The sequence below is a fragment of the Molothrus aeneus genome, chromosome 21, assembly GCF_037042795.1.
Source record: "Molothrus aeneus isolate 106 chromosome 21, BPBGC_Maene_1.0, whole genome shotgun sequence".
In the NCBI taxonomy this organism is placed as follows: domain Eukaryota; kingdom Metazoa; phylum Chordata; class Aves; order Passeriformes; family Icteridae; genus Molothrus; species Molothrus aeneus.
Window position 1 is genome coordinate 243,692 of NC_089666.1, and position 24,742 is coordinate 268,433.

The 24,742-nt window shown below is 49.6% G+C and overlaps 3 protein-coding genes across 11 annotated transcripts; 1 reads left to right on the forward strand and 2 right to left on the reverse strand.

Moving 5' to 3' along the window:
- The first annotated feature begins 927 nt into the window (after positions 1-927).
- YBX1 (Y-box binding protein 1) lies at positions 928-10,293 on the forward strand. Of its 3 annotated transcripts, none has more exons than XM_066563836.1 (8): positions 928-1,233; positions 1,578-1,641; positions 4,962-4,995; positions 7,037-7,126; positions 7,342-7,644; positions 7,998-8,077; positions 8,168-8,445; positions 9,918-10,293. In XM_066563836.1, exons 1-7 carry the CDS (start codon positions 1,077-1,079, stop codon positions 8,412-8,414), a joined length of 975 nt encoding a protein of 324 aa, XP_066419933.1. In that variant the 5' UTR covers positions 928-1,076; the 3' UTR covers positions 8,415-8,445; positions 9,918-10,293. The 3 variants fall into 3 exon arrangements, with proteins under 3 accessions (XP_066419933.1, XP_066419934.1, XP_066419935.1); XM_066563837.1 differs by having other exon boundaries at positions 9,923-10,293; XM_066563838.1 differs by having other exon boundaries at positions 930-1,233; positions 8,180-8,445.
- A 1,972-nt stretch (positions 10,294-12,265) lies between these two features.
- On the reverse strand, positions 12,266-15,135 carry LOC136565515 (claudin-16-like). Its single transcript, XM_066564136.1, has 5 exons — positions 14,971-15,135; positions 14,574-14,676; positions 13,463-13,627; positions 13,122-13,313; positions 12,266-12,553 (listed from the first exon to the last, which is right to left on the reverse strand). The coding sequence occupies exons 1-5, from the start codon at positions 15,133-15,135 to the stop codon at positions 12,450-12,452; spliced, it is 729 nt and encodes a 242-aa protein (XP_066420233.1). The 3' UTR covers positions 12,266-12,449.
- A 3,652-nt stretch (positions 15,136-18,787) lies between these two features.
- CLDN19 (claudin 19) lies at positions 18,788-24,137 on the reverse strand. 7 transcript variants are annotated; one of them, XR_010784872.1, is made up of 5 exons: positions 23,915-24,137; positions 22,829-22,993; positions 22,509-22,596; positions 21,869-22,078; positions 18,788-19,439 (listed from the first exon to the last, which is right to left on the reverse strand). XR_010784872.1 is itself a non-coding variant. In XM_066564118.1 (5 exons), exons 1-5 carry the CDS (start codon positions 24,135-24,137, stop codon positions 19,397-19,399), a joined length of 666 nt encoding a protein of 221 aa, XP_066420215.1. In that variant the 3' UTR covers positions 18,788-19,396. The 7 variants fall into 7 exon arrangements, 2 of the variants coding, with proteins under 2 accessions (XP_066420215.1, XP_066420216.1); XR_010784871.1 differs by having other exon boundaries at positions 21,825-22,078; XR_010784870.1 differs by having other exon boundaries at positions 18,788-21,161; positions 21,825-22,078.
- Positions 24,138-24,742: the final 605 nt, after the last annotated feature.

Sequence of the window (24,742 nt, forward strand, 5' to 3'; positions counted from 1 at the left end):
ACCTTTCCCTCCTGCCATGTTAGACAAATGACATAGCCAAAGCAGGGCTAGGAATCTGGCCACCAACCACATTCTTCAACTGCCTAAGAAAAATTTAATTGTTGGACAAGGACAGGGTTTTCCTCTCGACCTTCCTTCTGGGGAATCCAGCAAGAGATGTCGGGTATCTCCAGGCCACTGTAAGGCGAGGACATAGGGGTAAGAAGGCAAAGAGGAGCTGAGCGGTGGTGGTTGGAGAAAGGCTCCAGCAGGGTAAGTAATGCTTTCCCGACAGCCTGGGTGGGTAGAAGGGCTCAGGGTGAGGAGCTGCCCCCGCCCCTCCGGGAAGTGAAGGATGGGATGCTTAGGGAAAGGCTGAATCCGCGCGGGTCAGCTCAGTGCTGTAACTGCACGTCCGTACGTGGATTGGGGAGCTCTAACACGGCTCCAAATCCGTCATTTTCCGCTGGAATTTAACGTTCCCAGGCCTTTTCTGGCAATCACTAACGGGATTGGGCGCCCCCGGAGCGCTAGGACCGGAGCCGCCCGCAGGATCGCTCTGCCCTGGATCTTGGCAGCAAGCGGAAGCGGGGTCGGAGGCGGCATAGGACATGAGCCGCCGCCACATGGTCGCGCGCACTTCCCCGTTCGTGCCCGTTGAGGGCGGGAGAGGCGGCCGGAACGGCCAATCAGGGGCGGGGGCGGGGACCCCGGGTCGGCCGGTGAGAAAAGCTAGCTTGGCAGCCGCGGGCGAAGCAACCAATAAGCGCTCGCTCCTGAGGAAAGGCAGGTGTCACCGCCAATAGGTTTTCGGTGGGGGCGGGGGCGGGTTGAGGAAAAGCCAATGGGGTCGCTCTCCGTTTAACGGGCGGGCCGGGTGGCGAATTGCGGCGCGTGCGGGCGGGGCGCGCGGGGTGGCTAGCCGGTGCGCGCCGCCATTGTGGCCAGTTCGATCGGTATCGGGAGCGGAGAGCGGAGCTCAGCGAGCCCGGAGCAGGGAGCAGCCCCCCCCCACGGCCGGCCTCAGTCACCATCACACCGCGGGAGGCGGCGCAAACAGCAGTCACCACCACCGTCCGCACCGAACAGCCGCCGCCATGAGCAGCGAGGCCGAGACCCAGCCGCCCGCCGCCCCCGTCCCCGCGGCGGCCCCCGCCGCCCCCGCCGACTCCAAGCCAAACGGTGGGACCGGGAACGGGGGCAGCGGCCTGGCCTCGGCGGCGCCTCCCGCTGGCGGGGACAAGAAGGTCATCGGTGAGGGCAGCCTGGGGTCCCGGAGTGGGGTGGGAAGCCCCGATCCCCTGCCCCTCCCCCGCCATGGCTGAGGGTGGCGCGCGCTCCCTTCCCCCCCGAGGGGCGGTGCGCGCCCCCTCCCCGCCCCCGGCTCGTGTCCTCGCTCGCTAGCTCGCGCGCGCGGCGGCCGTTAGTCGCCCCCCTCTCCTTCGCCTCCCCGCGCGCCGCCGGCCCCGCGTGCCGGGTGGGGGCGGGGCGGCGCAAGATGTCCGCCACGCGGGGCCTTTGTGCGCGCGCCCCGCCACGTGCCCCTGACGCGCCGCTCCCTCCCCTCCTTCCCCTCTTCACTCTGCCCCTTCCCGCAGCAACGAAGGTTTTGGGAACAGTGAAATGGTTCAACGTGAGGAACGGTTACGGCTTCATCAACAGGTGAGCGCCTAGACGCGGCGGGCCTTGTTACGGGGAGGCCCGGAGAGGGGGGCACGGCGCTTGTGTCGCGCGGGTGACAGGCGGGGCGGGGGCGGCGGTGCCTTTGCCGCCTCTCGCCCTTCTTGCTTAGAAGGAGCTGATGAGATGCGCCCTCTCTCCACCCCGGGGTTTCTGACCCGCTCGGGGCTTGCCTGGTTGGCTTTTGAGTCCTTTAACCTAGGCAAGAGCTGCGCTCTCGAAGCGAGTCTGTTTCCACGGCGATGTGTCTTACATTATGGTCCATCCTTTTATGGTGTTCGGGTTTTTTTTTTTCCCCTTAAGGATATAAAAGTACATTGGCTGTCAGCACACGCAGTATTTGTTTAAACTGCTGCGTGAAGTTCAGTCAATGCAAGCAAAAATTGCTTTTAGCACTTGGTAGTTAAAACACGCTCTAATGAGGACACCCCCAACATGCAGGAAAATGAGCAAAAGGAGCACAGTTCACACAGTCTACTGCCACACTCGAGTGTATGGACTGGTCTCATGAAACAAGTGCCTAGAAGATTCTTTTTATGACAGTAGTTGATGTGAAAGAATAATTTGAACGCTTTGGGACTTATTTAAGTACCTGAAGTAGGCCTGTCAAGGAGAGGAAGTGCTCTGCAAACAAGTTTCTTAAAAATGGGCAATTCTTGGCCCCATTAGTTGGGGGGGCCTCCCCGGAGTGTTGCCAGAGCTGTTTCCCTTAATTCGTGGTACTTAAACTTCCCAGTCTCAGAATGAGGTTGCATACTGGAAAATCCCCCTTTAGGCAAGCAAATACAGTGTTATTATTGGAACTTTTATTTATGTTTGGTTTAAACACTGCCTTTTGGAACTGCCTGTTACTTTATGAACTAGTCTTAAATTGTCTGTCAAGCTCCTGAATTGGTTTTGTGTCTGCAGCTTTACAAACTTGCCTCCCAGTCTCCCACTTGGCATTGTTCCTCATGCCATGCTTCAGCTCCCAGTGTTGAGGAGTCACCAGTGTTGAGAGCTGTCGTGTCGCTGGCCTTGGAAACGCCTCCCAAATCCCAGCCACAAACTCCACCTCGAGGGAAGGCTTTTCCTGTTTCCTCGGCAGTGAAAATGTTCTGTGATGTCAGTCAAGCAAGGAAGCAGCAGCAGCTAGTTGAGACATCCGAGTAGTTTCCCCAGTCATTACTTTGGCAGCTGTTTAATCCCTGAGGTTGCCATTTGTAATGAGAAACTCAGCATGATCTCGTATTATCAAGAGATTAGAGCCTGGTAATTGAAGGGGAGGACATTTCCTCAGCTCTGGAATCTTTGCTTGGCTATAGGGAAGCTGTGCAGGAGCTCCTGCCCTTGCGTGGCTCTGTTTTAGCCAGGTCTGCTTTCAGATAAAATGAGGCTATGGAACTGAAATGAGCTTTGATGTGGTTGCATGCTCACTTCAGGTATTTCCTGTGTGTTCTTAGTGTTAGAGGTGTGATTCTGTTCCAAAATAGGAAGGAGTTTGAATTATGGGTCTTTGATGGTTGTTTCTTGTGTTTGCCAAAATAACAAGTGGATGTGCAAAAGCCACTGGCTTGGTCTGTGCCATAGCTGGAGCTACACTGTCTGGCATGGTATTTGGTGCCCTGCTGGACTTGGCATCTTCTTAGTCTGCCTGCTTGTCTGTTTCCCTTTTTCTAATATATTTTAGTGGATAAAAGATGTGAATGGAAGAGTGGCATAGTGCAAAGATCAGTTGAATTATTTGTTTGGCTTTCAGAATGGGTGTTTCTCTTGTACCCTTCCAAATTTTCTTTGAAAAAGTGATGGTCCTGTTGTTCCATCATCCACATGACAGCATGCTTGCTGGAAAACAGCATTGGGAGTGATGTGGCCAGTGTCATGAGGCTGTAAAAATGACATGGTGTGTTTTTCACTTGAATCAGTGAGCTCTGTGTGACCTTGTTAGTTGTCCAGCCAAAACTCCGATGTCCTCTTGAATGGAAACTGCTTTGCAAATGGATTTTAAAAACAAGTATTTGGTCTGGTTGTCCAAAATTCAACCTGTACAAAAGTACAAGGCGTCCATATTGTGAATGAGCACTTCCTACCACTGTTTTTCAGCTGAGGCTGAAAGAAGGTGCTCAGCATTTTTACTAGAAGCATGTTACTATTCTCTTGTGAAGGTTTTCAGCGTTTTGGGCATTATATTTTGAAGAAGAGTCTTTCAGCTTTGGCTTTGCAAGGGCTTCTGAGTGCTGCTTTCTTGGGGCTTTGGAGATGACATAGGAATGGCTCTGCTTTTTGGCTGCCTTTTCCCAGTAACCTTTGTGGTCTGTAGGCATCAATTTCAAGAGGAAACAAGGGGACTTATTTTTACTGGTGATGTCTGATGGAATAGCTGTAGCTTGGATGGAGTTTCTGGAAGAAGTTTAATTGTCAAATCTCACTTTTTAAAGCCGGGAGTAAGGAGCACCTGGCTTTATCTTACTAAAAACCATCCCAAGTATTCTGTTTCCACTAGCCATGAGCACTTCAGTTCAGAGCATGTTTTTCACACAAGCTTACTTATGTCTTTAACTAGGAAATAAAAGCCATTTTGCTGTTGATTCAGGCTGTTCCATGCTGTAATGAAACTTAACACTGCAGTGAGGGTGGGTTGGTGTGGTGGGAGCTGGAATGCTTCAGGAGTGGGGGAGATGGCTTGTGCAGCCCTAACCAGCGCAAGGTTGTCTCTGTTGTACCTCTTCAGAGCAGAAAAGAAACTCCTGACTGAAGCTGGTACTGAGCTGTGGTTGTTCAGGCTCATGGCAGTTGCGAAAGCTCTGCCAGGGTCACGCTGAAGGATGGGTGCTCTTGGGTCCTTATAGATACAGACCTGAGCTCTTTTCTGTTTATTGAGAGGGGAGACCAAGGCTTGACCAACTGTGCTGCCTTCATGGGCAGCTGATGTTGCTGTTCCTCAGGTAAGTGAAACACTGAGGCTGAGGGGTTGTGAGGCTACAGTGGCAAGGGCAGAGCTGCTTCCAAAAGCTGAAGTGCCAGTCTCCCACAGAGCACTGCTGGGAGGGAGTGAGTGTTCAAACATCTCTGATGATAGGATGTGAAGGATAGAGGGGTGTGCAGCAGTGAGGAGGAATGTGCCTTACTGACCATTCAGCATGCGCTTTGTACTTTGTGTAAGCTGATCTCTTTCCTACACACAGTAGGAACTAGTTGGGAGCAGGTTGAGGAGTAATGCTGAAAGCCTGTTATGATAGATCTGCATTTTGCCTTTGTACCAAACAACTGAATTTTTAATTTACTGTGCATTTTATTAAGTTCAATTTCCTGTTGTCTTGCAGGAATGACACCAAGGAAGATGTGTTTGTCCATCAGGTAAGATTTCCTTGAAACTGAAACATATTCTCTCTCAGAAATTGCCTGTTCCTGACCCATTTAAGTAGGATTGAAGTTGTGGAAGAGCCTTGCCTTTTCACTGTTACTTAAACAACTGATTTTTGGTTGCATTGCAAGAAGAACCTGCTTGCACTTTGGGGTTTTGCACATCAGCGAAGTGGGCTGAGGTTGTACAGTGATGAGAATTGCACTCGCTGCTAGTATGGGCTGGGGATAACTGCTTGGAGTTCAGTCATCTTGTGGATTCATGAGGAGGTTAAGTAAGCATCTGGAAATAAATGAATAGCTTGCAGCAGGGAGAGAAATTAATTTAATTTAGGGATGAAGTGACAATGAAACTTTTTTTCCTAGGCAGAATTACAGATTTTATTGCTATAGGCTTTCCATGAAAGTCTACCAACATTTTAGTACAGGCTTTTCAATTTAACTGATATGTATCCTTAGATATGATGTATGGCAAATAGGTAAGCCTCTGGAAAATAGACCAAGAATGCACACAACACCTGTGTCTTACTTTATGGAGCAGGTTTGCCTTGGTTTAGTTCTTTGTCTAATTAAGAGGCTGTGATCAGCAATTTGCTTTTTGCCCTTTCTGGCTCAGGATCTCCTTAGTAAGCAGACCACAAAAAATTCTTAGTGGAGCCTGCTTTACTCTGGCATTTCGGAGTCATTCTTTTGTCTCAAGTTAGGGATATGCTGCTGATGTTAACACAAAGGAAGGGAAAAACAATGCCTGGAAAGTGTTTTGTTTTTATAATCTCTCAGCTTCATGCTTGTTCTTTGTATGAATTACCAGCTTTTAGAGGCAGTGGTTTGTGAGAGGTTATACACACCCTGAGGGGAGGCTTTCAGACCCGATGGGCACGTAAGGCCACCTGTAAGTGACCTTGACTTACTGGTTGTGTTACAGGACTTGTCATGTAGCTGGTATCTATGTTTCTGAAATAACAGTTTGGTAATGATTTGTTTTAGTGTAGTATTTTTACAATTAAGCCGTAATAGGGCTCTTATCAGAAAGAAATCAGGTTGTTTGAGAAGTCTAGCTGTGTATGCTTTTCTCCATCCCTGTTATATACCTCAGGTGTCACAAAAAGCTGTTGGACTGGCTGCTTGTTGTAATAAGGCTTTCCTTAAGGTTACTGAGACTTTTCCATTGATTTTGTACAATTTAGGCAGAAGAAATCCAATCAAATTGTGTGGCAGGAATTTATATTAAAGTTGTTACACTGTTATTGTCCTTCATTTAAAGTGTTCGATAAGCAGGACATGCCTGAGCACGGTGTGTATTGAGTATTAACTTGTCTGCTGAAGATGTCATCCAGTACAGCAGAGCACTGAAAACTGAGTCTGTTCTAGTAATGTTGTTTGACAGGTGGGCCACTGATACAGAGGATTGTCTGGTGCTGATGCCTGGAAAAGACCAATCCTTGTTGTGCAATACACAACTGGAGTAGATTTTGGATTAATTGGTTAGACCTGTAGTAGAAACTATGGTGTTGGAAGCCTTGGAGGAGGAGATCTCTTGATACCTGGCCATTTTTATGTTTACAGAGTATGGAACACAGAAGCTTCTGTGTCCTGTGGTGTGTGGGAAATAATGGAGGGCTGGAAATCCAAGAGGGTGATTGGAAAGGCTGTGATATATTGATGTATAGGCATCGGAGGAATGTATAACTATCATAGTGATGTTGAATTTTAAACTCTGATTATAGGAGTGCTTTAGCCAGTGTATGGTGTGAGAGTTTTCCTCTTTGTTTTCAAACTGCCTTTTTAGCCAGCAGACAGCATGTTGACAGGTGCTTCCAGTTAATGGTAAAGCTGTTGCGCATTTCAAATAGTCAAGAGCATAATTCACGTACATTTTATGACTTCCTGGATTTTCCCAATTATTCAATTGCTTTTTCAGAAGTACAGGTCTTTCTCCTCAGATAAAGAAACTTGAGTATTTAGTAATCTTAAAAAAAAAAAAAAAAGTCTTCCTTTGTATTCTTATGCTGTGCCTGCACTGTTGTGTTGTTAGACTGCCATAAAGAAGAATAACCCCAGGAAGTACCTCCGCAGCGTAGGAGATGGAGAGACCGTGGAGTTTGATGTGGTTGAGGGAGAAAAGGTAAACACATCTCTCGGGTGTCAGAGCGCACATGGAAAACTCAGGTTGCAGGCTTTGGTGTGGTGCCTGTGGTTTGAGTTGATGCCTGATGACATCCAAGGAGGTGAATGGTTTTTCATTTCTTCACAATGTGGATGTAAATCTTTGCTCAGTACTAGACTTACGCTGTAGCTGGTGGGATGGTGACTGTTTCCCTAATGCTATTTCCACTCTAGGGTGCGGAGGCAGCCAATGTCACAGGACCTGGTGGAGTTCCAGTGCAGGGCAGTAAATACGCAGCAGATCGTAACCATTACAGACGATATCCACGTCGTAGGGGTCCTCCACGCAACTATCAGCAGAACTACCAGAACAGTGAGAGTGGGGAAAAGAATGAAGGAGGAGAGAACATACCAGAAGGCCAAGCCCAGCAACGCCGTCCCTATCGCAGGCGGCGGTACCCACCTTACTATATGCGTAGGCCCTACGGGCGTCGTCCACAATACACCAACCCTCCCGTACAGGGAGAGATAGTGGAGGTAACATTTGCCTGACATATGATGCTAAACGGGCTTGGTTGCTTTGGAGCAGGGTGATGGGATGCACCTTTTGACACTTCTTGTAGGTACTCCAGCTGATTTTGGAAAGGTTTGGCAGTAGCGTGAGATGAAGTAGCTGAAGGTCTTCATGTTATAGCTTCTAAAAACCAGAGTGTTGCAGTTTGTATGATTAAGTGGAGGATTCTCCATCATGTGTGCACCTCTTCCCTAGAACTGCTGTCCACCTTGACTGAACTGATGACCTTCCAGCTGCTTTCTCACAGTGTGACAAGCTGTGGAGTTAGCACATTTCTGGTTGGGGCTGAGGAGGTCTGTGGCCTGATGTCTTGCAGGGTGCTGACAACCAGGGTGCAGGAGATGGCAGACCAGTCAGGCAAAACATGTACCGGGGTTACAGACCAAGATTTCGCAGGTATGCTGCAGATCAGCTGCTGGTTTTAGCCTTGTTCAGCAACAGAGCCGGGACATGGTGATGCTCAGGTGCTGCATAGTTAAAGCCTAGCTTGACTTTCAGGGGTCCTCCTCGTCAAAGACAGCCTAGAGAGGATGGAAATGAAGAAGATAAAGAGAACCAAGGGGATGAAACCCAAAGTCAGCAGCCACCTCAACGTCGGTACCGCCGTAATTTCAACTACCGACGCAGACGCCCAGAGAACCCTAAACCACAAGATGGCAAAGAGACGAAGACAGCCGAACCACCAGCTGAGAACACGTCCGCTCCCGAGGCTGAGCAGGGCGGGGCTGAGTAAATACCGGCTTAACATCTCTACCATCATCCGGGTGCGTGACAGGGGCCTTGGGATGCCATTTGTTGACTTTCTTTTGTTGCTTTTTATTTGTGCCTTACAATGTTTGGACTCTTCTTGCTCACACATGCTGTAACTGATCTGTGATTGTGTCTGCAGAACTGAATTGTGAGGCTTTGTTGCATCAATGCTGACTGATTGGGAGGACTTAGTTACAAGCTTCAATTGTCATTGATGGAGTACTGTTACACCTAAAATCTTGGCTGTGTGCAGTAGTTCAGGTGCACAGCAGTCTCTGCTCACCCAGAAATTCAAGCAGTGCAAATGTAAAGACTTGAAAGTAGTCAGGAGAAGCTGGGAATTACATGCTGGGATTTACCTAGCTCCATCAGTGCCTGTGCTAAATCCCTACAGGGAGGTGGATGGCATTGAGACCTTGGCATTTTGAGACCTTGGCATCCATTTCTACAAAGGTGATGCAGAATTAGCAGGAGTGTCTCAGGAGCAGCTTTTTATCTAATCAAAGTGCTGGAAAAACTGGTAGAAATTGTGGCTTTATCAGAGCATGTGGGAGTTGTGTTGCAGTGCTAAGATGTGGACTCTGGAAGGGTTGTGTGCACGGCAGGGGCCAGAGGCTGAGTTAGTTGCAAGGGAACCTGTTTGTGATTGAGGCTTGTTTGGTGCTGACTCCTGAGAGACAGTTCTGCTAATTTGGGAATATTTTCATTGCCAAGACTCTACTTGTTCTGCATTTCTTGTCACCCATGTGTGTATCCGGTTCATTTTGTTCCTTATTACTTGGAGGGCAGGAAAGTGAAAGAAGCATTTAGGCTGTAGTGGGAGCAGTCTGTGTGGTCACACTGATGGGATGGACAGGGGCTGGAGGAGTTGGGCTGGGAGATGGCTCAATGTTGGCAGCAGCTGCAGCCTCTCCCAACTATGGGAGCTTGGGGAGTTCATCTGCATGGGCTCTACTGCTTCATGTTCCACTTGCAGATGGATCATTCATTCACTGTCCAGACTGTGCTGCAGTGATCTCTGTGCACTTTTGGTGAACATCTGCTGTATCCTAGTATTCATCTTTGTGGTCAGCACCTCCTGGATGAATTCTTAGAACATAGGCTTCAGAAGAATATGACAAAGTCACCTTGGTTCCTCTTGCTGTCTGGTAGCATTGGAGAATATTGGGTTTAGTTTCTGTGCTTTGAGCAGTGGCTGAATGTTGGCAAAGCCTGGTGGAAGCAGCCTTCCCCATGACAGGAAGGATCCCTGTGGGTTTAAGTTGACTGACTCTTTGGAGTCCTTGGCATTGTTCCTTTGCAAAGGTGGCTGGTGTGGTTGTGGGGGGTGGGGTGGACAAGGAGAAGTGTCTGGTGAGGGTTGCGCTGTGAGCTTGTGAGAGGCAGCTTAGGGTGAATTTTTGAGTTGTGGGTGAGCCTTGGTACACAAAGCACCCCGTAACCCTTTGACACCTGTCTGATCAGCCTTTTTTTCCCTCTTTTTCAGTTTAGTCATCAAAGAAAAGACTTCAAGAAATGAAGAAGAAAATGAAATTCCAGCAATAAGAAATGAACAAAAGAATTGGAACTGAAGACCTTAAGTGCTTGCTTTTTGCTGTTGACCAGATTACTAGAACTATCTGCATTATCTATGCAGCATGGGGTTTTTATTATTTTTACCTAAAGAATTCTCTTTTTGGAAATGATAAACGCGTTTTTTAAAAGCCTGGTTTTTCTCAATATACCTTTAAAAGTTTGTAAATTGTTTCATATCTGGTCACGTTGAGATTTTTAAGAACCTCATTTTTAATTTGTATGAAATATACGCCTGATTTTTTCAAGTCAAACTGCAAGCATCTGTTAATAAAGGTCTTAAAGAGTTACCATGTGTGCTTGGGTGTTTTAAAGGTTTTCAGTATTCATAGAAGGTTTGGGGAAAAAAATGACTGCTTTACTCTTTAGGCATACAGGCTGGTGGGGTAAAGCAGAAAAGTTGAAGTAAAAAAACCATTGGAGGTGCAATTGAGTCACATTGGAGAATGATGGGCAGCCACAGAGGGGTGTGAGTTTCTAGTGCTAGCCCAGTGTGTTTCCAGCTGTTTGCTGGTACAGCTTGGCTGTGTCCTTGCTGGAATACAGCACTTGCAGACCTGACTTGGTGTGATGGTGCTTAAAAAAAAGGGGGAACCCTCCCCCAAAAATGGTAAAATCACACATTGGTTTGGGTTGGAGGAATGTGGAACCTTAAAGCTCACCTCATCCCATACCCTCTCAGTGGGGCAGGGACACCTTCGTACTTGCAGCTTGCAGATTGGGTTGCTCCAATCCCTGTCCGGGCTGGCCTTGAATACTTCCAGGATGGGGCAGCCATGGTTTCTCTGGGCAGCCTGTGCCAGGTTCTAGATACCAAAAAAGTGCCAAACTTGCCATTGGGGCTGTGCTATAGCACAATTGCTCCATGAATGCACTGCAGAGCCAGCTGGGTGCAGAAGCATGGAGATGGGGCTGTGCCTTATGACAAAACTGGCTTTGCCTGCACCCCACTGCCATGGTGAGAACCTGGTGAGTGGGGGCTGCTCCCTCAGCATGGAGCTCACAGCTGTGCCATGTCTGACAACACCCATTAGAACCACTGCAGAGCACCTGCAGGAGGGGGTCACTGTCCAATGGCAGTTTTTGGGACCCTTCTGCATACTAGTGAGCTCTGTACTCTTAAAAATTTTCTTGTGGGCTCCAGTGTCCCAATCTTCCCAGGTGTCCCAACAATCCTAGTCCTCCAGGCTTTGCTCTCTGCGCCTGCTAATGCTCACACGTGCTTATCCCCTGGCTGTGCCATTTGTGAGCATCCTGCCCTCCAGACACTGCTGTTTGACAGCACAATCTCATCTCTACTCCTTCCTACCACTCAGTGTTTGGATTTTCTCCTTTCCCAGGTTCCTGGGGTCCTGGGAAACAGGACAGACTTGCCCTAGACATTCCATCTTGCAGAAGTGTGAGAAGCAGAGCTAAAAAACAGCTTTGCTGCCTTTTGACTTCATGTGAGGGAGCAGATGGCTCAAGAAGACCCTTACAGCTCCTCTAGGTTTTGGATGCAGGTGCTTTGCAGCCTGGCTGGGCTGCAGGAGTGGGACTGCGAGTCTTCACACCCGTCTGTTTTGGGGACTGACTGCCCCTGCAGCACCATCTACTTGGGCCTGGAGCTTGACTTTCCTCCTCTCAGGGTGACAGTGCCAGGGAGATTCTGCTTGGTTTCCCTGTGCTGCAACGGTGTCTGTGTGCTTAGCTTGGGGTGAGAAGTAAGGGAATGAGGCCACAACCAGTATTCAGTAATTGAGGGTGGTGGGGATTGAGTTGGTGAGTTTCAGGTTCTGGTTTGTTTTCATAATGGTTTACAAATGCTGAAAGATAATAATTCATTTGGAAAACAGAATTCCCATTTTGTGTGAACTTAAAAACCACACTCTTAGTAGAGTATCTCCATCAGGCTTCAGACTGACTCACCTCCTTCTGTGTATGGCTTCGGTGTTCCTTCATGATCCCCTATGAAAACATGGATAACTAAGTATTCCAGACTCTTGGTTTTACCCAGTTTTTGAGCGCAAGCCTCGTACCACCCTGAGTCTGAGCCCAGGGAAGGTTTCCAGTGGGGCTGGTGTGGGAGAGCTACCAGCCACATGGAGTCAGTGCTGCTCTGTGTGGAAAAGACTTCCCACTGAATTCTCCCAAAGCATGGGCTGAGCAATGTCAGAGGAATTACTCTGCCCTCAGTGTCCTGACAGCTTTTCCAGAGAACAGGGGCATCTTTCCTTAAAGCAATACTTTTCTGGGATTTATTTTCATTAAACCTGGCTGGAAGTGGGGAAAACACCCTTCCCTGGCTGACTGCTGCAGTACTTTTGCTTTTAGCAGTCAGCTGGCTACATCAGAACCTGGAAGCAGCTGCAGAAATGTCTCAGTACAGGTGCTAGAGCTTTAATGGGGTTGGACTGGCATGGAGAGTGTCCCATATCAGGGCAGGGTGCAGGAGGTGCGGTGGCCATCACACACGGGAATCCATGGCGTACATCTTGCTGGTGGCTGTCCGGGTGGCTGTTCGGCCCCGGGGCTGGGGATGCCTCTGGGGTTGACAGTGGCTGCTGGGGGCTACCAGAAAAGAGTTGGGGTTGTGTCATGGCTGGCAGTTGCAGGGTGACTTGGGACTGCCACAGCATGGGGACATGGCAGGAGAAATTAACTGAGACAGCCAGCAGGGTTAACTTCCACCCCATGGGACCAGGCATAAAGATTGGAGATGATGTCTGGAGAAGCATCATCTGCCCAATGTCCCTGGTGGGAGGGCTGTATTTCAACCAGCACATCCCTGTAGCCACTGTCTCAGGCTTTGGCTGATGACAGGGATTCAACTTCAGCACAGCTACTGCTTTGAGTAAACATCAGCACACCTTCATCAGGACCTGGAGGCCCACAGAGTGGATGGATCCCTGCACCCTCTTCATGCCCTTATAGGGTTTATCGGGCCCCTCACTCAGCCCTGTTCTGCCTTGTGTAGCCTTCCCAGCCAAGGGGCACAGGTTGGGCACAGAGGGGTCCCCCTTGGTTAGGCTGGGCCCTGCAAGAAGCCTGTGTGCCCTCTGAGCTGGTTCTTTACCCCTTATATCTGCAGGGCAAAAAGCTACTTGAGATAAGATGGGGTGGAATGAGACAGACTGACCTGTGCAGGCATAGAGGCAGCAGGTCAGCAGGACAGATGCCACAAAGCAGCCCATGGAGCCAGCCATCCCCAGCCAGCACGACCACCCAAAGTCATAGTGGACTCCCAGGAATATATTGTGTGACACCAGCATGGCCCTCTCCACGTAGACATCCACTGCATACCACACAGAGCCTATGAGACCCAGGATGCCTAGGAGAAAAGGGGCTTGTTAGAAACAACCATACAACACCCCATGCTCCCCAAGCCCTGCTGAGGGGGTGCCACTAGCTCCCAGCATGCTCCCCAGCTCCCTGTGGGACATGAAGTCTGTTTGCTCCAAAGCTCGCCCAGTCACGCACTCCCAGCGCAGAGTATGACTCCAGCTCCATAGCACATCTTCAGTTTGACACAAGGATCTTCCTTGAAGAAGGTGATGCAGTCAAGCCCAAGGACCAGTGTGGCCAAAGCCAGGCCAGCCAGGAGATCTGCCGTGATCATCAGGGTCCGTGTCACCACGATCTTCACTGGGCAGAAACGTTAAAAACAACCAAAAACAGGAATGAGGAATTACCAGAGGAACAGGGGTCTCCAGATTTCTGCCCATGTCCTTTATGACTCACCCAGCTCACCAGTGGCCATCACACTGGAATCCACCAACTCCATCCCTGCCATGGGCCAAGGGAAGGTGCTCAAAAAGCTCATCAGAAACTTAATGAGGACTTTAACCCATGATTATACCAGCTCAAGAAACCAAACAACTCAAGGTATACCCATCAGCACCTGGTATGTCGTTGCCTGCTCAAGCCATTCTTGAGCAGAGGACACTGCTGCTCACACCGTTTTTTCCTTCAAGTTGTGTAGCAGGTGTTTTAAACAGCAAATGTCAATATACCAGTGAAAAACTAGAGCTGGCAGGGATCATTTCACTAGCTGTGATGGGACTGCCCTGCAAAGCTCGCTTCTCCCCCAGAGCAAGGTGGCAGTCCCCCCTTAGTCCATACCAACTACTTTCCTTCTCCACTGCCTGAATCTGTGTTGTTCCATGTCATGACCCAACACAAAGGTTCTCTCTGGAGGGCTTGGTATGCCCTGTGCAGGCCAGAAGAAATGTCCCTACCCTGATGTGACTGTCCCTGAGCTGTGGCCATGAGTCCTTGGCCAGTGGGAATGGTCCTTGCTCTGCCTGCAGCATAGTGGGTTGCAAATCCTAGGCTCTACATGCTGGAGCATGTTTGTTGTGTGGTGGCACAGCTTCACAGCATCTTTCCTGCCTGATGACCCCATGGCAGGTCTAACTGCCAAGTTTCTGCCAAGACCAGGCTATTGGGGAGGAGATCAAGAGCAGCCCGAGGCTGGTGTGGCTGACTGACAAAGGGCAGCTTGGCACAATGAAAATCACTTTCCCTCTTGCCTTTCAAGAAGACTCTGAGCTGTGAACTTAATAAATGCCTCCAGGCCAGGTCAGCTCACCTGGGTGGTCAGCCAGAATTGAGTCATATTGGTCGCAGGTCCTGACCCCATCCTGCATGTTGGTGACACACTCCCTCCAAAGGCCCCGGCACTTGTGACTTACCTGGAAGCAGGAGAAAGGCACTCATGCAAAAAGCACCAGGGTCTCCCCAGCTTCCCATGGATCTCCCAGCCCAGCAAGGCAGATTTCAGGCTCCCACTACTACACCTGGATATGTCCTGGTGACTCCCTGCCCATACCTGCTCTCTGTTTTCTCCTGCTCCATCCCTCTACCTCCATAATCATCTAATCCTTCAACTTAAAAAGCAGTGGCTTTGCCCCACCGTGTCCCTTTTCTAAGCCTGTGGAGCCAACCTCATGGATGGCAAGGCACCCATCTTGCTCTCAGCTGCTCACCTTGAGGATGATGGTTGCTTTGCTCACCTTAAAGGTGGCTACTCTGCTCACCTCCAAGCTGTCATCAGCATTGACCATCCAGCAGTCCGTGCACGTGGCCAGGAGTAGGAAGAGTGTTGAGAGAAGAGCAAGCCCGAATGCTGTCACCTGTAGGGCTGCGCTCATGGGGAGACCTGCAAGGGCACAGAGATGTTCACCAACTCTGCTCTGGTTACTTCCAGACACCCAATCTTACAAGGACAAGGTGCCACCGGGGCCAGGCATCCTATGGATACTTAGGAGTCATCTGGGTCCTGTCTCACAGTGCTCACTTGCTGTCAAAATGCTCTAATATCCTCAGCCAAGGTTGGGCCACAAGGTTTACATGTAGAGAGAGCTTTTAGACACACAGTAATTTTGTAGTGGATACATTCCCACATTGGTTCCCTCTCTTCCAAATAGAAAATGCCAACCATCAGTACTTGCCCTTTGGCAATCAATAGATGCTGGAAACCACTGTCAAATAACTGCTGCTAGGAAAACCTGTGACCTAAGTATGTCTCCAGAGAACCTCTAGACACCTCCATCCCTGCCATATGACTTGGTGGGTACATCCTCTGCCTTTTCTTACTTTAGCTTTTCACTCCAAGAAAAGCTATGAGGTGTTGAACGTCCAGGTTGGAGTACAAACAAGTGTCCCATGGAGACGTCCTAATCTTAAGCACAAGCCCAAAGACACATCTCCCATTCCAAGGGGAACAAAGGCTGCTGGGGCATGATGTGGGTGCCCTGAGGAGCTGCCAAGGCTTTCCACAGAGGAGAAGGGAGGGCACCATTTGTTTTCCATCCTAGATGGATGTTTTCCATGCCTAGATGAAGGGACTCTGGAGAGAGGGGGGCTGTGCCCAAGGTATGAGCTGGGGACATTGTGTCTGCAAACCCTGGTCAGGAACCCTATTTTGTCATGTTTTTCAACCCCAAAAGCCAAATATTTTACTGCCTGAAGTTGCAACCACTGCAACAACCCTTTGGACAGGGATTCATACAAATGAGTTAATTAGCAGCACCAGATGAGTTTCTGAGCTACATGAGTTAATTACCGAAATGATAACTCATCATGATCCTTGTTTAGTACCTCCAGCCAGAGGCCGCCCACCCTGGCATGACACAGGCTTCCTGTCGGGCAAAGACAGAAAGGAGGGTTGTCCCCACACCCAATGTGCCCCATGTCCCCCCACATCCCCTCTTGAGATCTCACTGGTAGTAAATGCATCACTCTCCCATCATGTCTGAGCACTTCCATCAGCTTCACTCCAAGTGGGCAGTCTCTTAGACCCCAATTTATAGCAAGTTTTTTTAATTCCCCATGCTCTCTTCTGAGCTAATTCCCCAGAGCATTATTTGTTTCTGCTAGAGCCCAGCTGTTTTGGAGCCTTTGAAGAAAATCTGTTCAACCACTTCAGTTATACAATCAAGAAAAAGGAAGAGAAAGAAAATCTTAATGCTGGGAGAAATCAGCTCTAAACCTTGTTAATAATAAAAGGTGTTCATGGAGAGCATGAACTATTTACCTTCACTGCAGGCTCATCCTTGTTGCAGAGGGAGTGATGACAGAATCTCTTTGTTGCTGATGATTTGGGATAAGGGATGTAAGTCTGGAAGGCTTTTAGGTGCTGATGGGATTGGATCCTGACTCATCTAATGGAGTCAGGGATAGGCAGCAACAGCTGGAGCTTGTGCTGGGCTATTTAGGGTTTGTCCAAGGTATGTCAGCTGGGTTTTGTGCTCTGAGACATGATGGGCATCCCTGCAGTTAGAGCAGTCATAGGCTGGGAATGGAGCCTCCCCAAAAATGTCACATGAGGAAACCAGTGGAAACCTGCTGGGAACTCTCCCCAGGTGAGGGACTATGTGTGCTAGACAAATAATCGGTTTTTTTTATTAGACCTTTCAATTACTGCCTAAAACTGAGTGGCCTAAGACGCTGGAATGGAGTAAGATCCAGGAGTGGAACCTGAGTTCAGAGGGTTGGAAGGGGCCAAAGAAAGGAGCTGGAATGCCACGGTGATAATGAACCTCTTTGACTGGTAATTAAGACCTTTCTTTTTTTTCCCATTAAGCAGAAAACAAGTGAAAACCCCTGCAGCAGTGATAGCTCAGGTACCTGTCTAGTCAGCCCCCAAGGATGTGCCTCTGAACCTGAGTAGCAGCATCCCAGCTGTCTGGCACTTGGAGCTGCCCTAAAAGCTTCAGGTTTCTTCTCTAATCCCCTACTGTTTGGATTACACAGGATCTGTGTTACAGCATCCTCTGAGCATCCCTGGGCTCAGCTGTGCCTCATGGCTCTGCCACCGCTCACCCTCATCTCTCATTTCCATTCGTGGGTCATAGTTGAGGTGCACTTGGGTTTTTAGGGTGGGTTTTGCTTTTGTTGTGTTTTGTTTTTTTGGGTTTTTTTTTTCCTCTAGATAATCCTCTGCAGCATTTTACTGTGGGCATTTTGGCAAAACACCAATCTTGGCAAATCCTTCAGCCCTGCAGAGATGCCCAGGTGCCTGATGTGTGAGATTCCTGGGGCTTTGAGTTATTCTATTTTCCCAGAATTCTGGCACATGGCAAGCCTAATGCTTTGGAATGCAGCAGTGAATTAAGGCCAAAAATGTTCAGAAGGGTTTGCTAACCTTCATTTTCCAACCCTTACAGATCAAGAATCGTTCTTGGACATCTGTGACGCATGAAATACTGTGTGACCACAAGTGATACAAAACTGTACCTCCATGGTCTTGGCAACACATATAGAATAGGTGTATTTATATTTTCTGCTCTGTCTAAACACTCAGTTTATGATATATCAAACTAATCCGCTTTGTTAATCCCCAACTGAAACCTTTTTGGGGGTAAAAAGAGGCAGGTAGAGGAGCAGAACTAGGAGCAGTCTGTCACAGCACAGCTAGTCTGTAGCTGAACAAGGTAAATCTGGCCATAACAAATCCCATTCGTCTGCCCTGGCTCATTCTAGAAAAGAGGTAACAAAAACCTCAGCCAACCCTGTTCAAGCTTAGATGCAGATATACCACTGGCCAGAGAGCTGGGGGAGAGAGGTCCCATCCAATCAGCTATCTAAGCTGGGAGATTCAAACGCCCTATAAAGAGGGCAGCTGCATTCAGCTCAATGCTCTTTGCTGGTGATTCTGTGTTGTGTCGTGTGTCTGTCTCCCACCCACGACTCCACATAACAGTGGTCAAATGATTAAGCTCCTTTCCCGGGTTAATGACAGTGAAAATTGGATCTTGGGTTTGCCAAAAAAATTTTGGTTTGTCAAAACTATGAGGTTTGTCACAACCATGTGTTAAAAAAGTGCTGGCAAGACCTAAACCTTGAACTTCAGCAAATATTTTACTAAAAAAAACCTGCTGTGGCTGGAAGGGAAAAAAAAAGAAAGATGTTTTCTGAGATGGGATCATCTCAGAGAACTAGAGAGGACTCAGCAGATGCTGTAGGGGCAGGACAGTGAATAAGAATTATTAAAATCACCACCAAATTCAAACAGCCATGTCTCAGATGTGTGAGAAAAGCCCTTCTGCATGCCTATGTGTGGGGGTAGTTTTCCCTTTTCCCTCATTTCTGCCTATTTAAAAAATGCCTGTTATTTCACAGGGCTTTGGCTGAAAGCACGAGGTATGACCCAAAACCTCAATACTGCTCATTAATCTGGTGTGTTTGTTTGAAAGACAGGTGTCTGCCAGGGAAGGCAGGAGCCTCCCTTGGAATGGAGAATGTAAACCCCCTACCCCTGGATTATTATAATTTTGAAATCAAGGGGCTCTCAGGCAGATATGAGGAGAAGAATAACAATTCTTTACTAGTATGTATAACAAGGCAAACAAAACAATAACTATAACATTAACAAGAAACAGAAGCAGGGACCCAGTAAAAGCCTTCTGGACTGCTGGCACTTTCCCCTTTAGTGCAGTTACTGTCACAGCTGGCAGAAATGAGCAAAAAAAATCCCGGGGTGGTGGACTAGATGTATTAAGAATTCCACAGTGGTAGCTGGAACTCAGGGACGGCGCCGGCCACAGTGTGGAGAAACCCAGAGGCCGGACCGAAAAAACAGCGGGGCCAGGGCAGCGGGGGCCCGGCTCCGAGCAGGGCAGCGAGAGGCGAGGTTCAGGATTCCCAGGGCACACGAGCAGATGGTGATCGGTCCCTCAGGGCTGAACTGTGGCGGTGCCGGTGAATTCTCTCTTGCAGTAAGCGACAGCCTGGCTGTCCTCCTCTGATGCTAACGAGCGGAGAGCACCCAGCTGCCTCCAACCCCGTCTTTTTTACCTGCCCCCTTTCTGGCGGTATCTCTGTCCCCCGGAGAGAAACTCCCCGAGGGAAAAAAGGTATAGCCAGATGCTCCATTCCTCTCCCGACTTCAGACACAGTCTTTTGTCTTTCTTAAGTACCCGTAAGTATCCATAAGTCCCCAGTAGTTAGTTTCCTAGCAATTTATGGGAAAAAGAAAAATCTGTGAGTAAAAGAAAAAGGAAAAAAACCCCAACTCCCAACAACTGGTTTAATGACTAAGTGGTTGGAGGGGGGGAAACAGTTTCAGCCTGCCTGTGCTGTGAACAAAGGCAGATCCCCCCCTCTGATGTGCTTCCAGACTGGGTGTCCACCCCCAGGGAGCCTTCAGGTGACTATTGGAGATGTCACAGCAGCCACCAAGGACAGCAAATCCCTGGGTTTGAGGTGGGATGGGATGTATTTCTGGACTAGATGCAGGAGGCTAAGACGACACAGCAGCCATGCAAAAACCTGGATGGAAAACATGACCTCTAAAGAAAAACATGCACAGCAGGGGCCACGTCCCTGCATAGTGGAGTAAAAATCGGCTTAAATTAGTAATTACCCAATTAGGCACAAGTCAGCTCTGAATTCATGGGAAATGGGAGAAAACAGCGAGACTTCAGCTATGAGGGTTCATAAGAGGGCCCATAAGTGGAAGATGCTGGTGGCATTTCAGCCTTGGGAAGAGACTTGTGGAGGGGTCAAGCTGGATTCCCAAGGATTTAATCTGAAGAAATTTGTAAGACCACATCCCCACCTTTGAGAGCAACACGTGGCAAAAGATGCAATATATTTACAGGAGGGCCAGAACCGTTGAGGATGGGGGAAAGGCTCCTGCCACACTGAAGTGGCTCCGGTCCAGATGGGGAGTGAGGGGAAATCAAAGAGACAGTTCCAGAAAGATGCCCATGATTTAAAATATTATAATTTGGTAATACCACCAAGTCACAATTTTAAGTACAAAAAATTCCAAGGCCATACATCCCAAGGAAAAGTTAATGAAATTTATATTAATAGAATAAAAACCATTATTTACAGTGAAATATAAAAAGGCCTTTTTAGTGTGTGGGGGTTTTTTTGGTTGGTTTTTTTTTTTTGGGGGGGGGGTTGTTTTTGTTTGTTTTAAAGCATAAGATTCCTTTTCAATCCTTACTGCAGTGGCTTTGGTTGTTTTTCGAACCCCAAAATCTGGGTTCAGCACCTGATGGGTGATGCCAGCCTATAAGCACTGCTCTCCCATGAGGTGTGCAGGACAGTTTTACAGGGGGACTGCAACTTAAAAGAGAAAAAGGCAGTTCATGCCAGGGAGAAAGAGAGAAATCACGCCCCCCTTCGGGGAAAAAATAGCATTGTTTATCCTCCAGCGCAGCCAGGAACCCAGACCCGGGCATGGGCATATCATCAAATAGAGGGAAAGGAAATGAAACAGAAGGAAAGAAAATAAAAATTAGAAAAGTAGAATAAAACACAATAGAGCAAAATAAAATAAAATAAAATAAAGCAAAATAAAATAGAGCAACTCAAAATTTTTAAAAAATCAGCTTTCTCTTCATATTTGGGTTTAAAAATAAAATTAAAAAATAGATAATGAAGCTGTTTGGATAATTTTCAGCGTCCTTCCCTGTGGGTTGGTTGGTGCAACACTTGCAGCAGGGCTGGAGGGATGGAGTACAGAGAGTTTGGAGGATTTACAGATGAAATTGGAGCTTTGGCAGTTGCAAAACAATTAGTAACAGTAGAATAGAGGTACAAAGTGGTGTAGACAATTAGCAGGTTGTATTTGGAACCTCCACTGTCTGCTCTAGGGGATCTTGGCAGGGGAAGAGGGATTTGGACCCAGCAGGGAGGCACCAAAATTCAGGGCTCTGTCCATCTGCAACAAAACCAAATAATTTATGTTCAGACCCCCTTTTTGCTGCTTTAATTTGCCCAAACCCATTTATTGTTTAACAAGGCACAGCCTGGTCCTGGACAGGAATGAGTCCAAGGTAGGTTTGGGCTGGCTCAGCTGGAGCAACTGGCCTCCAGGAAGGAATCAATAATAATTAATAATAATTTTAAACTGTTGCTTTTCAGTAGCAATGAGGAAGGGTAATGCTGCATCCTAAAAGCATCCCTCTGCCAAGAACAGGGTGTAGGGATGCTTGAACCCCAAGTTGGGCTGGTGCTGTTAGAAGTAAAGACCTCATCCAAGGAAAACCAAACACTGGCTTTCCTCCCCACTTGCTCCTGAAAACAGGATGTGAGAGAGGGGTGGCCATGGTAGAAACCCCTTCCATGTGGCACACCCCTGTGGGATTGGCCAATTGGCTCTGTGCCCCTTTGCCACTGGCATCAGCCTCCCTGCATCACCCCCACAGAATGCCTGTGATAGACAGAGATGGCGTGGCCACAATGTGGGGCTGGGGGTACCGGCCCGCCCAGCTGAGGAGAACACAGCAGTGATGGATATGAGAGGTGTGACACTTAAAACCTCTACTTTAGAGGCTGGCGCTGAAAATGGTGCTGAAACCTGGAAGAAGGAGAAAGGTCTCACGGAGCATTCAGGGTCCAAGCAGGGTGGGAACACCAGGGTCTTGCCTCTTTTTGGGAGGGAAGGGAGGCACTGGGCAGCAGGAGCGTAGGGTGAGGGCTCAGACATACTCCCGGGCTGTGGAGGGCCGTGACTGCTGATGGTACTGCTGTCCTCGGCGCTCCTTGGCAGGGCAGGAGCAGCACAGGAGGGACCCCCCCAACATGGAGAGGCTGGCAGCCCCCCAGCCCACGAAGAGAGCAGAGCCGAATTCGTACCTGTGATGAAAGGGGTAAGGGAGCATCAGGGAGGGGCAGAGAGGCACAGGTGCAAACTGAGATGGGCAACAGGATGCTTGAAGCTCTGATTAGGTGATCAAGGTGATGTCAAGGCAGATTTTAGTTCTTCCCTCTCCATCCTCATCTTTCCTGTTGGCTGTATCCAGCTACCACATGTCCCCAGCTTATAATCCTCCCCTGGGCTGAAATTCCACATGTGCACCACTACCCAGTCCCAGCTGGTAACAGCTAAAGCTTTAGCATCAGGGACATCTTCTGCAAGGTGCCAGCGAGGGCTGGCAGAGGTCCCACCCGTGGGGCACATTGGCCCACAATGCTGTACCTCACCAAAACCAGAAAGGAAAGGTCCAATGGGAAGTGCAGGGACAAGACAGGATTCAGAAGGGCACCCCCTGAGCCAGGCTCTTACCTAGCGTTGATGGGGATGGTGCTCTCTCTGAAGAACTCATAGGTCACCTGTGTTGCATACAATGACACGGCAGCCAGTGTGCACAGACCTGGGCACAGAATCGTGGAATCACAGAATGTTTTGGGTTGGAAGGGACCTTTAAAGATCACCTAGTTCAAAGCCCCTGCAGTGAGATGGTTGCCTAGCTGTTCCACTAGACATCAAACGTTGGCTGTCAGTGACATCCAGCCCTCACCAAACTGCTCCCCTTCCTCTATCAGTGTTGAAAGGTGTTTGAGGATTCCTGCACCAGTGACGTATGAAGGCTAGAGCTGCCTTACCCGAGAGAATGAAGAGAACACCTCCAGCAACAGCTATGCGGCTTTTGGTGACAGGATCCTCCTCCCCAACTTTAGTGCATTTCATGCCCACCACGCTCACGATGATGCCAAAGAAGCCCAGGAGGAGAGAAATGACCATGAGAGCCCGGCATGTCTGGATGTGAACTGCAAGAGGGGAAGAAAAACTGCTCCCAGCAGGTGCCATTGACCACGGCTGGGCACTGGAAGCAAGGTCACTGTGTCCCATGCTGGTGATGGATCTGTCCTTAACCCTGTCCTTGCTGTGTAGCTCCCATGTCATATCCTCCCCACTTGGTAGATATGGGGACCTCAGCTCTGCTCAAGGCACTGCTCCCAATGCTTTCCCTGACCTTCCTCCCTTCCACCCTCATCCTGGTCATGACTGTGCTGGGCTAGGAAACACCTTGGCAGGAGTGGCACCACAGTCACCAAATGCCAAAAGGGTGATGCACGGTCATGGAGCAGGGGTGGGGGGGAGTGTTTGATGTCCCCATGGGGCACTGTTGGTATCTAAATGTGATGCCCACATTGGAGCTCAAACCTGCTGGGGCCAGGAGCATCCCAGCCACACAAATGGGCTCAAACCCACAGGGCCAAGAGAGGCTCAGTCCTGGGATGGGGGCCCAAGATTCACGGATGGAGAGGGAAGCTTGGACCCACATCAAGGCTCAGTTCAGTGGATGAGTGGACTCAGACCCTTCTGAGGGGGGGTCAGATCTACAATAGGAGTGGAGTCAAGAAGGACTTGGACCTGAAGGTGACTCAGGCTCCAGGAAGAGCCAGGGGAGCTCAGATGCATAGGGGAGGGAGGCATCCAGACATGAAGAGGATACAGACCTGTTCGGGATGTGCATTCAAACTCATAGAGGTGGGTTCAAACACAGAGAAGGGCTCAGAGCCTTATGGGGGAGGGTCAAACCCACAGCGGGACTCAGACTTACAAAGGGGCAAGGGCATCTCAGGATCCCAGGGGAGCTCAGACCAAGGCGGAGACGGGGAGGGGGGGACTGCATCCAGGAAAGGAAGCGGGGCTCATCCTACGGGGCCCCGGGCCCCGGTACCCACCTTCGAGGGAGAGCAGCGAGTCGTGCAGGCGGCACTGCACCTGCCCGGTGCTCTGGGCGGCGCAACTCATCCACAGCCCCTCGTGGAGCCCCACGGCCGTGATGATGGCGTCCCCGGCGTACGAGCTCTGCCGCCACTGCGGCAACACGGCGACCGCCAGCCCCGCCACCCAGCCGGCCAGCGCCGCCAGGTACCCGGCCAGCTCCCGCGCCCCGCCGCCCATCGCCGCCGCCGCCGCGTCCGGGCCCGCCCCGGCGGACGGAGAGCGGCCGTGGGAGGAGGGACAAGGCCGGAGGGGGGGGCTCTGAGGGGGAAGACGGGTCGGGGCGGGGGGAGGAGGACAGTGTCGGGGGAGGATTTAAGGTGAAGGGAGAGACATGGGTCTTGTGCGGGGAGATTTAGGTCCCAGAGGGGATTTTTTGAGTCTCGAGTGGGAGAGTTGGGGCCAAGGGGGTGGGTTACCTGGAGCTTAGGGGGAATTGGGTACCGGGAAGCGGGAATTAGAGGCCTGGGGGGGGGCACTGGGGCCCAGGGAAGAGCATTAGGTCTGAGGGGGAGAGATTTGAATCGGAGGAGAGTGATTTGGGGTTGGAGGCAAGGGATTTGAATTCTAGAGGGAAGAATGTGGTCTTAAGGGAAAGATTTGGGGCATGGAAGGAATTTGGGTCCTACAAGAGATTTGGGTCTTGAGAGAGATGGAAACCACTCAACGACAGTGGGGGGATATGTGAAAATGGGGCTCCCCGACAGGAGGAGGGAGTGGGTTAGTGGGAAGTTACCATCCTTGACCCCCTGCCGTGGACTGGGAGCCCCCAGGGGTCACTCCAG